The 14,285-nt window shown below is 32.2% G+C and overlaps 1 protein-coding gene across 1 annotated transcript; it reads left to right on the top strand.

Moving 5' to 3' along the window:
• Positions 1–651: 651 nt before the first annotated feature.
• LOC143588916 (formin-like protein 17) lies at positions 652–3,490 on the top strand. Its single transcript, XM_077069809.1, has 11 exons — positions 652–734; positions 1,348–1,470; positions 1,556–1,613; positions 1,706–1,804; positions 2,314–2,448; positions 2,532–2,613; positions 2,686–2,780; positions 2,853–2,924; positions 2,991–3,107; positions 3,188–3,256; positions 3,401–3,490. Exons 1-11 carry the CDS (start codon positions 652–654, stop codon positions 3,488–3,490), a joined length of 1,023 nt encoding a protein of 340 aa, XP_076925924.1.
• The last annotated feature ends 10,795 nt before the right edge of the window (positions 3,491–14,285 follow it).

Raw genomic sequence — 14,285 nt, 5'->3', positions numbered from 1 at the left:
CGGCTCGAGCTCGAATTCAAAATCGAGCTGAAAACCTGAGCTCGAGTTCGGCTCGGTTTTAAAACGAGCCAGCTCGGCTCAATTCGAATTGGCTCGAAATGCAAAAAAATAATGCAAATTTTAAACTTAATAGCTTAACTTAACATATATAATATTTAATTTAATAAACCATATGCAAAAAAAATTTAGCCAAATAGATAGATGTTCAAATCAAGTCCATATATAAGAGATAAATATATAATAATTAATATATACATATATATACATTATTAATTATATATATATAACCACCGAGCCACGAGCCGAGTCGACCATGGCTCGGGCTAGGCTCGATTCGAAACCGAGCCGAGCCGAGCCGTTTTTGTTCGAGCTTTTTTCAAGCCGAGCTTTTTTCGAGCGAACCACGAGCCGCGAGCTTTTTGAACAGCCCTACTTGGTACGTTATATAAGAGGATTAAACCCCACCTCATCACTAAACTTCCTTTTTTAGCATGTATTCTGTTAATTATATTGGTGGATGAAGTTTAAAAGAGAAATTGAAATTCTGGTTGATAAATTTCAACATTAATTGTTGGTGGATCTCCTACACGCACATTAATTTCACATCCAAAATTTGCATCCCTTGTCTAATTTTGAAATTAACTCCAATGTATGAAGCCCCACCATTTAGTGGAGGTGCAGCCATTTAGTGGAGGTGCACCTGCACCTCCCCCACCGCCACCACCTGGAGGATTGTGTGCACCTCTCCCACCCCCGCCGCTTCCAGGAGGTGCATCCCCCCACCACCACCGCTAGGATGTGCACCTCCCCCATGGCCATCACCTGGAGGTTCACGTGCACCTCCCCCACCGCCAACACCTGGAGGAAGCTTGTGGGAGGAACTACAAAGACGAAGGTAACCATCATTCGTCTTTGGTTTCTTTCTATATTTTCTTGTTTCATTCTAATCAATCTTGCTAGTCAAAATCATAGTTTTATTTCTTTAAATTGCAATGCATGCATGCATGTATGTATACCATGTATTCTAACTACTATTGATTGTTGGAAATCAAGCCCAAGAACACAATATTTGATCTCAACCAAGATCGACTATTTCTCTGTTTTATTATAATTATTGACTTTTACAAATTACATAAACCCTAACCATCTATTTATACTAAACTAACAACTTGCAAAACAAGACAACTCATTCTAGGAAACTAAATAACTAGTTTATTTTTACCATACTAAATAAACGTACCAAAATAAACTTTACTAAAATTCTTTCACTTAGCCCCTTCAACTTTCTTAATGAACCGTTTCAAGATTAACTTTCAATATTGATGATGTTATGCTATTGAATTCTAGTCCGCCAGAACTTGATGTATCAGAATTCAAGGCACTTATTCATAACAGAGCCCCAGAGGATCGATCTTGTTGTAGCGGTTGTGAGTGTCCAAAATGCTTAAGTGAGTCACCGCGAAGACAAAGGTATATATATATAATTTGTTGTAACAATAATGAATGTTGCTAGTCAAAATTATATATGCAATTTGCATGCTTGTATTTATCTGAGGGCCAGTATCACGGATATCATGCTTACAAAGGTTAAAATGCCACCTCCTGGTATGGTGGTAAGTGTGGGTATCTCTCAATTTGGATAATTACTTTAAATTTGCATGAGGTTTAATGATAATTACAAATTCCTCTGAATATGGATAATTAGGAAGCAATTTTGGCTATAGATGACACACTTTTAGATGCTGAACAAGTAGAAACTATTCTCAAATTCTGTCCTACAAAAGAAGAGATGGAGCAACTCAAGGTAACTATTCTTACATGAGCTAGCACATGCTGCCACTTAACTCGTTAATTTAATGGACGTTAAGTTAAATGACTAAATAGGAGGCACTTTGCTATATAAACGACAACGAGTGTAAATGAACACTTTAAAGGAGCCAATTCATAATTTGGCTATGTTTAAAGGAAAAAGATTGTAATTTAGGGGGTGTTTGAGATTGCTTATTTTCACCAACTTATAACTTATAAACTTTTTGAGAAGTAATAAGGTGTTTGAGATTGCTTATGTTAAGTTCCATAAGTTACACTTTTATAACTTATTAACTTAATGAAAAGCTATAAGGAAGTAAAATAAGGAATCCCAAACACCCCCTTAGTCTTTTATTATCACAAATGAAAATTTATTTAATAGTTTTGGTTATATGATCATGCCTTCTAACACCCAAGAATTTAACTGTATTGCAGTCTTTTATGGAGCTAATGAAGGTGCCACGTATAGAGGCAAAGTTAAATATATTTTTGTTCATATTTCAGTTTAATTCTCAGGTTTGTGATGTGCCTGCTAATTCTTACATGTTCTGGTCCTTTATATTTTATCTCAATCCGACTTCTTATCAGCTTGCAGAATTCAAGAATAATTTAAATACTGTAAAAGCTGCGTGTGACGAGGTGTTACATTGTTATAAACTAATGCTATGATCCTATTTTTTTTATAATTTGTACCTGATCGAGTTCTGTTGTTGGTTTATCAGGTCTGTAAGTCTGTCAAATTTAAGGAAGTTATGAAGAAAATATTATATTTGGGGAATACATTATATCCAGGAGCTTCTAGAGGTAATAACATCACTAAATCCGTCTTAAGTGATAGATCATACGTATTTATCTAATGTGATCCGGAATCTGCAGGTGCAGCAGTTGGTTTCAAGTTGGATAGTCTTTTGAAATTGACAGATACACGCGCTTCAAACAGCAGGATGACCTTAATGCATTATCTCTGCAAGGTACAACAGCCCCTAATAGTTAACAATTTCTATTTACGATTCATACTAAATAAACATTTTTATATTGTACAGCTTCTTGCCAACAAATCACCAGCTCTTTTAGAATTCCCAGATGATCTTGTTAGCCTAGAAGCTGCAACAAAGGTTTAAACTAATCTGTTTTTTGCATAGACTTGTTAGTAGATGACTTATGAATGCGTTAAATTGCAGATACAATTGAAGACTTTAGCAGAAGAAATGCTGGCCCTTAGCATTGGACTAAGAAAAGTGAAGCAAGAACTAGACGCGTGTGCAAACGACGGCCCTATATCTGCAAGTTTTCACACGGTAAGTAAACTTGCTATAAAGACTACATGATAATATATCATTACATTGTGTTTTTTTCATTCCTTCCATGACGTTGTCAGACATTGAAGCAGTTCATTAAGCATGCCGAGGCCGAAATGACAAATGTTACAAGTTACTATTGTGTCGTGGTAAATCTCAATACATTTTACCATTATAAGATTATAAAATAGGCTCTTAAGTTCCTTTCACAGATGATTTTCTTTTATTATAATTTGTAAGAAAGTTGCCTTTTGGATTAACATTATAATCCATATTAATTGTTTACATTACAGGGTAAATCTGCTGATGGGTTGGCCTTATATTTTGGTGAAGACCCTGCCAGATGCCCTTTCGAACAAGGTAGCTTTCGAATAACTATTTAGAGTAAAATCAAATTTTCGAATAACTAATTATGTGTGTTTTATATATGGGCAGCTACTCAAATCCTTTCAATCTTATGAGACTATTCCAAAAATGCCATGAGGAGAACCTAACTAGACAGGCTGAACTTGAAAGAAGGAATGCCGAAAATGATGTTGGGAATTCTTAGTCAGTTTTGGCTAGAAGCATGGACCGACTAGGAGACTCGATTGTTTGGTGTGTAAGTTAATCAATAAACATTAATAATTAATTTATTAGTTTGTGGATAGTTATCTTAGACTATCCAAAATACAAGGTGCCATTACCACGTGCCTAATGCCACATCAGCTGCACAACCTCAATAGCTTTCATTTGCAACATGCCATTATCATGTGGGTCCTTCATCTCCACTCACAAACATCATTTTCTTCTCTTTTTTTAAGCCCTTAGCTAAGGGATTTTTTCACGCTCTCTCTCATCTCTCTCGCATCCATGTCATCAATCTATATCATCAAGAGTATGTAAAAGCTTCTTTTTTCTCCCCCAGTGGAGATAGTCTTATAATCCTATTTGAGCTATGATAAGATGCGTGTTAGATAATTATTATGGAATTAGTTAATTGTGGCTCAACTTGTATAAGCTTGCTATATATACCGTGTTTATGGTAGAGACAACAGTATCAAGTTTTAGAGTCATATTTCTTGATCACCAAAGTGTTTTGGAGTTTGTCAAATACGTTTCGTTTTGGTGAGTTAAATAAAAACGAGTTCAAAAGTCAATTTGAAAGTTCATTAATTTCATTTTTTTACTTTTATCGTCATTATTTATTATTTATGGCTTATCTGATTTCATAAATTTAAAACAAAATATAAAATTTCCAATGAATTTAACATATGCCTATTTTAGATTACTCCAAAATAACATCTTTTTTAATTAAATATTGCAACAATTAATTTTTTTAATTTACTAGGCTGAAACCGGAGATATCAATATATAGAAAACTCATTCTATATCCATATAGTAAATAAATTAAGAAGTCAGAAACAACAACAATCATATTCATTAAAAATCTCACAAATAGTAGAGCTATTTACAGGGTCTTAGGAGGGTGAGATGAAAACAAATCATCTCTCTATCCCAATGAATAAAAATATTGCAATATAGAAATATAGAGAGACCCTCAACTTTCAAAAAAAAACACAAATGTATAAGCTCGAATAAAAGAGACAAAATTCAACACTAGAACCCAATCAATATAAAGAATATATATATATATATATATATATATATATATAGGGGAGTGTTATCCTAAAAACAAGTAGTTTTTTAGGAAGACTAAGAATAAATCATAGCCATTGGATCATATCAATCAATGATTGAGATTTAAAATTACCAAAAACCGTCATAGTTTTCTAGAATTACTCTTTCATCATTATAATCGACATAGTTTCCTAGAATTAATCTTTCACCATAGGTTTTAATGCCAAATGTCAAAATCTTATTGGTTCTTACAAATCCTAGGAAACTACTTCTTTTTATTTGAACCATTTTCTATATATATATATACACATACACACACACACTAGTTTTTATCCTCCGTATTACGGGGGTTGTTTTATCTTATCTGTTTATAATATTTATTTATTTTTGCATTTTTATTTTTTATTGTATAAAAGTTAATAATATACTTATGGTTTGATGATAAATTATTTTATAAATATATGAGATGTTATAACCCGGTTTAAAAGCTATATGAGTTTGATGAGACACAAGACCCGTTTATTTTTTTTACTATAAAATTGGTTTTATAATTATAAATAATATATAACTTTTTTTTAAATAAACCAGGTATTAATTTTGGGTATATCCCTACTTTATAGGATTTTTAAATCAAATATTTGGTGAGATTAGTTTTTAATTTAATGAGATGTTATAACCCGTTTAAGAAATATTTGGGTTTGATAAGATCCATACCCGTGAATGTGAGTCAATTGCATAAGAAGCCTCAGTTTAAAAATCAAACAAATCTAGTGACTACAAAAAAGGGGGAGCGACCATATCGCGACATCTAGGATTTTTGGGTTTTCATTTATATATATATCCTAAGAGAACTCTTTGTAAATTGAGAACTTTAAGAACCATTTTAAGCTACAAAAAAAACATCTAAAAAAATATTTAAAAAATCATAAAACGAAAAAAACAAAAATTTTTAAAAAGTAAAAAAACGAAAATTCTTTTATTTCTTTTCGGTTTCATAAAAAAAATACTTTGTATTATACACATGTGTATAATTTCATTTAATATCTAGTTACGTAATGTACACATATGTACATTATCATTTACCTTAAATTGTACATATGTGTATAAAAAAACGTGTATAAAATTTAAAAAATAAGTATTATATATGTGTATAATTTTGTTAAACGGATATTTTTTTAATTTTTTTTATAAAACCGGGATGAAAAATAAACATTTTTGGTTTTTTTACTTTTTTTAGTTTCGAGTTTTTTTTTTGTTTAATAATTTTTTTTATTTTTTATTAATAAGAGTGTTTTTTATGGTCTAAAATGGTTCTCAAAGTTCTCAATTTCAAAATAGTTCTCACATGATCCTAATTATATATATATATATATAGAAAAAGTTTTAAATAAAAAATAAACTACTTCTTAATAATGATAAGAACCAATCACATAATTCCTTTTAGTAATTTAATTAAATTAAAGAAAAGGGTGTTTTGGTCTTTTAAATAAATAAATCAGTTACTAATATACCCTATTTTTGTGGATCATAATTGCACTTTTTAAATTGGTTTCCAAAAATCAATTGATAAACCGTTGAAGTATACGCCTAAACAACTTGAATTATCATATTTGTTTTTTTTTTCTCTCTAGATCTGGAGATTTACGGCTACAAAGAAGCAAGTAGGTTTTTCGGTTTCAAAATATATTAATTTTTTTTTAAAACTTTTCCACAATTTTAAGAATGATTTTCAAAAATCAACTCATGATTATGATGATTTGGAAGTCGTGATAAACATTCTCCCTGTTATAGGTATCTGGTTTATTTCTCACCGTCATATTTATAAAGCTTTATTTGAATTTTTTTTATAATAAATGAAGACTATATTGAATCAACTGATTAAGCATCAAAGGCAATCAACACAGGAGAAAGATAGCAATCATAGTGTTTTAGTTCATAGCTTTCAAGAAAAGTGTTTTAGTTCTTATGGATTATATATGGTGTTTTAGTTCATAAGGATTATGGATAAGATCACTGTGTTTTGATTTATTGTTATTGTGTCTTAGTTCATATGGATTATGAATAAGTTCATAGTTTATGATTATTGTGTTTTAATTTATTGATACTATGTTTTAGTTCTTAAACGTTGTGTTTGTTTTAGCTTATTGTGTTTTATTTCATAGTTTATATTAAAATCTAGATAAAAAAATATTTTTTATGTTTTAGTTCACCGTTTGTATTAAAATCAGGATTAACAAAAGTTTTTTTTATTCAGTGTGTTTTAATTTGTTTTTATTGTTTCTTATTTCATTTTAAAGTTAAAATTTGGATTTAAAATCTGATATACACATATTGCAATTAACTATTAATCTTGAGTAAAGACCATTCTACCCTTTTGAAAACATTATAAGTGTTCAAAATTAAGACACTATGTGGTTTTTAAACCACTTTCAATCTCAACCATTGATGCATAGATCTGATGACCTATATTTATTCTTATGCTTCTTAGAAAACTATCTATTTTTACAATAACCCTATATATATGGTTATATATATATATTTATATATATCTAACTATCTATATAATTGCCTACCATAAAATCCTAGGTGTCGCTCTCAGGTTGTTCCCCCCATTCTCTAGAGCCACAAGATTGCTTGATTTATAAATGGAGGCTTCTCATGTATTTGACCCGAATTCGCGGGTATGGGTCTCGCCAAACCCGGATAGTCTTTAAATGGGTTATAACATCTCATCTATTTGTAAAATATTTTATAACCAAACAATAATTTTCACGGGTCATGGGTCTCACCAAACCCGGATAACCCTTAAACGGGTTATAACATCTCATTAATTTGTGAGATTTTCCTTAATTATCAAAGAATAATTTTCACATGTTATGTGTTTTACCAAACTCTAATAGCCCTCAAATGGGTTATAAGATCTCATTTATTGACACTTTCATTATCAAACCCTAATTTAATTTAATGCTTTACATGTTCTTCGTTGCCGGTCTATCATCTCCATATTCGGTTAAACTTCCGATAGCACCCACCATCGTCAACTACATCAACGCCTCTTTTTTTTCATTAGACAAATATTTGTGTTCATGTTTGTACATTTAAAAAAATCAACATGCTCGTGTTCGTTTATGTTTGTTCGTTAAAAATCTAAAAAACTTAAACATCTCAACTGATAAAACACAAACGTTAAAAAATATAATAACAAACTAATATATATGTATTAAATTAAAACAAACTACGCTAGAAATAAGATAAATCATTATAAAATAACAAAACGATTAAAAACAAAACTTTAAATAAACTCCCGTAACACGGGAGAATCAAACTAGTGTATATATATATATATATATATACTAGGTTAATTACCCGTGTAGCACACGGGTTAGAATAAGTAATTTTTCTTAAATAATAACATAATGTGAAATACAAAAAAAAAATGTATCACATATATAAAGATATATTATACAGTAAAATAAATTACATATTATGCAATTTGGAAATAAAAAGTTGTTAGAAATTCATAAATCATAAATTATTTCTTTTTATTTTCTATATCAAAACTTAGTTGTAAATGGAAACTTTTTTAAACCAACTCGTGGACCAAAACTCATTATAATCTTAAACTCTTTTGACATGAACAATGTTTGATACTTTAATCGGTTAAATAAACCACCCGTTTCGTATTGGTTACTTATAAAAAATCTAATATTAATAACTAATGCAATACATTTTATATTAAACAAATTAACATATTTATGATGGTATTAATTCTTTTAAATTAGGTGGAATTATTAAAAATGGAAAATGAAATATTAAAAAGAGAAATGTAGTTAATACGAGAGAGATGAGGGAAAATTTTGTAAGGATCAACATAATTAATATGAGAGAGATGAGGGAAAATTATTGGACTAAAACCGTAGATTTCGACAAACCATATGGACGAAAACTGAAGTTCACTCAATAATTATAGATTGAAAAGAAAAAAAAGAATAAAATATAAAACTATTATTAAGAAAAAGAAATATATATTTAACATGAGAGAAATGAAAAAAATTTGTAAAGATCACTCATGTGTAATGGCATATGACATTAAGACTCGTGTAAAACACGAGTTAGAATAAATAAATTTGTTTAGATAATAACACAATGTAAATATGTTCAAATGATATAAAAATATAATATATGATAGAATAAATTACATATTACACAATATGGAAATAAAAAGTTGTTGAAAATTCACAAATCTCTAAATATTTTTTGTATACAATATTTGTAATTTTAACCTACATATCAAAATTAGTAGTTTCGCTTTGTTTTCTATTTCAACTTTAGATAATGAAACACATAACCTACCATGCGTTAACATGTTGTCTCAAAAACAAATCAAAGCATTTATAGTGATTGACTTTAGCTTTTATTAATTTTCATTGCAACACAAACATAAAGTTAAAAATTTTTATTTGAAATTAATTATTTTATCTAAATCAACGTGAGAATTTGTTATTTATAAAAGCTTAATATTAATAACTAATATAACATATTTATATAAAACTAAATAATATATCTACGTTTGTATTAAAGTTTTAAATTAAAAAATGATTATAAGAAAGAGAAAATAATTGATTAAGAAGGGAAAAAAAGTTAAATATAAAATATTAATAAAAAGGGAAATGTATTTAATAAGAGAGAGAGGTGGGAAAATTTTGTAAGAATGTATCTTGTGTGATGTCATGTGTCATTAAGAACCTTTATTTATTATGCAGTATATATATATATATATATATATATATATATATATATATATATATAGAGAGAGAGAGAGAGAGAGAGAGGAAGGTTATAATAAAAAATGAAGTATTCCTTAAAAGCCTAGGAAGCACTAAATCATGACATGTGACATAGAACAACTAAAATACACAAGGATATTTTAGTCTTTTAATTTTTTATTAACTATGGTAATTTGTGATGGTTACTAACTCCTAATTTTTTGGATCCGTGTTTAATTAAAGTTACATTTATAAATTGGATATGGCTCAATGGTAGAGCACTCATTTTACTAGTAAGAGGTAGGATGTTCAAACCTCACTATCACCAATTTATATGAGAGATATGAGGGATGACCCTGGCTTGCTGTCACACCCCAACCTACGGCGAAAATGCGGGGGCGCGAACTGATTGCCACAACTCACAAGGTACTATCATGCAATTGTAAAGCGACAATATCTAATTAATTTATTAATTGTCAACGAACATTTAAGTGCAACAAAAATAGAGAAAATTACAATACAAAACCAACTATTCTTGTTTATGTTTAACATCCTAAGGTCATCTCTACGTGAGCTTCAGTTCGATAAGCAATCCAATCTATAACCTGCAAATGCGTACAAAATATGATACCACCTGGGAAGTCTCAACCTGGGCAACCAAAAACAAAGCCGTGAGTTCCCGGATGGGCAACCCATCAGGGGCAAAGCGGACAATATTGGTGGTATGAGAGGCCGGGATGTTACAGGTAGTATCAGAGTCACTCTTGTGCCGTTCGGGATGATGGGAGACGCCTCATCGAGGACGATGAGTCCAAAGGGGGGTTGTCTGTAACACCCTTGGCAAACACAACATCGTCCCACTCTTAGGAAAATCCCACATCGGCCGTGGACAAGAGAGATCCTTGGTTCATAAGTAAATGTCCTGCCTCTTCAATCAACAACGCGTTTTGGGCTTAGTTGGCTGTGGAGCACATGAAAACTCCATAGTTATGCGTGCTTAGGTGGAAGTTGTACTAGGATGGGTGACCTCCTGGGAAGTCTCCATCCGGGCAACCAAAAACAAATCTGTGAGCTCTTCGTGGGCAGAGCGGACAATATTGGTGGTGCGAGGGGTCGGATGTTACACTTGCCAGGGTTCGAGTTCTGAAGGAGTTAAGGACTAACCGTAAGGAGATACAACAACCGATGAGAACCAAGAGGAACCTATGATGGTGGTACTAAACAACGAGCTAAACATGATCCAATATGGAAAGCCAACACTAGATGGCTATGGCAATAGCGTTGCACCACCCCAAATTCTTCTAAACTTTGAAATCAAACTTCCTTTCAAAAACCATCGTCTACACCGATGATGCGGCGGTCAAGTACTTGTTCATCAAAAATGATGCTAAACAACGTCTGATCCGATGGATTTGCTTCTACAAGAATTCAACATCGAAATCAAGGACAAAAATGGTGCTGGAAATGTTGCAGCTGATCATCTTTCTCGTCTAGAATGTCCAGCTTCATAAGAAATGGCGGGGTTCAAGGTAAACGACAAATTTCCCCACGAATTTCTTATGCATATCCAAACTTGTAAAGAATGTCATTCTTGGTTCGCTGACATGGCAAATTACAAAGCCAACAGAATCGTTCTCAAAGGAATGACCTATCAGCAGAGGAAGAAATTCTTCTCTAATATATAAAGTATTACTTTTGGGAGGATCCTTACTTATTCTGCATAAGGGTTGATCATATCATTTGAAGATGCGTGTATGGAGAAGAAGCACACAATATCCTGAAACAATGTCATAATGGACCAGTAGGAGGTCATCATGGAGCATAGGCAACAACAAAGAAAGTATTTGACGCTGGCTTCTATTGGCCTACTATTTACTGAGACACACATGAAATGGGCCACTTGTGCGATGCATGCTAATGTGCTAGCAACATCTCATCACGAGATGAAATGCTGCAAAAAACCAATCCATGTTTGCTAAATATTTTACGTTTGGGGAATGGACTTTATGGGACCATTTCCAATATCATTTGTGTAACATCCTACTTTTGATAATAATAAATATAAGACTTTCGTTTACTTAATGGTGTGTTATTATCTAGTTAAGTTAAATAAAATTATAGAGTGTAAGATTGGACAATAAAAGATGGAATAAGGGATGGTGATGCGCCTTAGGTCCATGGGCTAAGGGTATATAAAGACCCTTAAACCTCCCTAAAACCCAAAACCCTCATTTCATTCATCCAGCCTCCTACACACACTCAAAAGCTCTCACTTCATCCGGACTTTGATACGAGCTGAAAGAAAAGTTAGGGTCTGTGTTCAATCATACACATCGACACCAGATACGTGTGTTGATCCTGATCTGAACCAAACCAAACGTATGCTTAGGTTTAAAGGTTGAGTTTTTAAGAATGGTTTTCCCTAGGGCTCGATATTAGGACAAATCAGGCTTCAGTATGAAAGAAAAATATAAATTTGGTTATGAAAAAGCATGTGTGAGTCGAAACTGGCCCAAAAGGGTAACGTTTGGACCGGGTTAGTGCAAGGAAACAATATGTTTATACTCCAAGGCTCGTTTCTTATGCAAGACGGGTAAAACGAGTTGAAAGGAAAGGCTGGAAAGTTATGGTAATGGAAACCAGATTTGAATCGAGCCCTTGAGGAACTCGATTCAAATGAAAAGTAAACAAATCGAATCAACTAACGAATCGAATCGAATGAGTAATTCGATTCGATTGGAATTTTCGTTCGATTCGATTAAGATGACTCAATTAGATTAGAACCAGCATTCAATTCGATTAGAATCAGTGATTCGATTCGATTAGAACCAGTATTCGATTCGATTAGAATCAACAATTTGATTCGATTAGAACTAGTATTCGATTCGAGAAGAATCAGTGATTTGATTCGATTCGATTAGAATCAGTGATTTGACTAAATTAGAATTGTGATTTTATTTGATTAGAATCCTTGATTCGAATCGATTAGAATTGTGGTTCGATTCGATTGGTTCAAACTTCAGTTTTCTGATGGATTTTTAGTAAAGACCTATTAATGAAAATAAAACTTTTCCAAGATGACCTGGCAGCTAGACCCCAGCCAGGGGCTCTACCCCTTGAACCCTGCTAGGGGTTCCCACACCTAGACCCCGCTGGTAGGGGCGCTGCCCCCTGAACCCTGTTAGTTAGGGATTTTACTAACCTACAAGTATGATATAGTTAGAGATAGCTAATTGATATTTATAATTATTACACAGTTAGCCATGCACAACTAAGGAAGGGTATTACCGTTAACTCGGAGAAGAAAAGGACACAGGTGAGTTTCTAGCCCCATTTCCTTGTTATGTTTTCGGGGCTGTGTGCATACTCGATGTGATTAGTTAATACACTTACCTTAAGTAGTAAGTGTATGTTATGTGAATGTTTAATTAATGGTATGGAAAGATTAAGAGTATGTATGATAGTACATGTATATGTGTGTGTGTGTATAATGAAATATATTAATAGTTGTATGGAAAGAAAGGACCAGACCCTAATAATATCTGAGATAGGAGGGATCAAACCCTACAAATATCTGAAATGGTAAAGATAGTTATGCATGTAGTATGAAAGTATGAATGTATGAATGAATGTATGCATGTAAAAAGGACTATATGTAAGTACGAAGGAAGGATAACAGGTTAAGTATATAATATGTGTCTTCGGATGCTTATATGTAAGTATGTGTATGAATGTATGTTGCTTGATTAACTAGAACTCACTCAACGTAGCTGACTTTTAGTATGCACACAGGTGAATAGGTTAGGGCAACTAGCTTGAGTGAAGACACATGACATTAGATTGAAGAGGCTGACATCTTTAGAAGAATGTTATGATGTTCTAATATGGCTTTTTATATTATGTTGACAAGATTTTTATTGTTATGAAAAGATTTGAATCATGATTATGTAATATATGGTTGAAGTTTTATATTCCGCAAAAAGTTTTAATTCACTATGATATTTAAAACTGTGTTTTAAATTCAACGCTAAAGTAGGGCCTTACAATTTGGTCATCATTACATCCTAGTTGTAGTAGATTATGTATCTAAATGGGTTGAAGATCAAGCTTTACCAAATAATGATGCTTGGATGATGGTCAAATTTATGAAGAAATTATTCTCTTATTTCGGTATCCCCAAGGCATTGATAAGCTATCGAGGAACACATTTCTGTAATGCGCAAATGGAGAAAGTATTAACAAGATATGGAGTGCATCATCGACTCGCTACACATTATAACCCACAAACAGGTGGTCAGGTGAAAGTCACCAATCAGGGTATCAAATGAACAAACAAAGGAAAAAACTGTAAGACATAAACGCAGAGATTGGTCGGAGAAATTAGACGACGTACTGTGGGCTTTCCTTTCCGCTTAAAAAACTCGTATAGGCACAACACCATTCAAATTGGTGTATGGAAAGGCATGTTATCTTCAATTCGATCTCGAACACAAAGCATATTGAGCACTTAAAACTGTCAACCTTGATTTGCAATCCGCTGGGAAGAACATATTCATGAAGCTGAACTAGCTAGACGAACTGAGGGCACAAGCTTATGACAATTCAAGGATCTACAAAGAAAGGACGAAAAGAATTCACAATGCACGTATAAAATGTGAATAAAAAATTAAATCGGGAGACCAGGTACTTCTATATAACCCTCGACTTAGTTTATTTTCTAAAAAAATGAAGTCTAGATCGTCTGGACCTTTCATAGTTAATGAAGTTTTTGAGTTTGGAACCGTTGAACTAG

Source organism: Bidens hawaiensis, unplaced genomic scaffold (assembly GCF_021521415.1).
Source record: "Bidens hawaiensis isolate Kalapana, Puna unplaced genomic scaffold, B.hawaiensis_p1.1 tig00036884_1, whole genome shotgun sequence".
In the NCBI taxonomy this organism is placed as follows: Eukaryota; Viridiplantae; Streptophyta; class Magnoliopsida; order Asterales; family Asteraceae; genus Bidens; species Bidens hawaiensis.
Note: the sequence above shows the minus strand (reverse complement) of the source record. Positions and strands in the feature narration are given on the sequence as shown.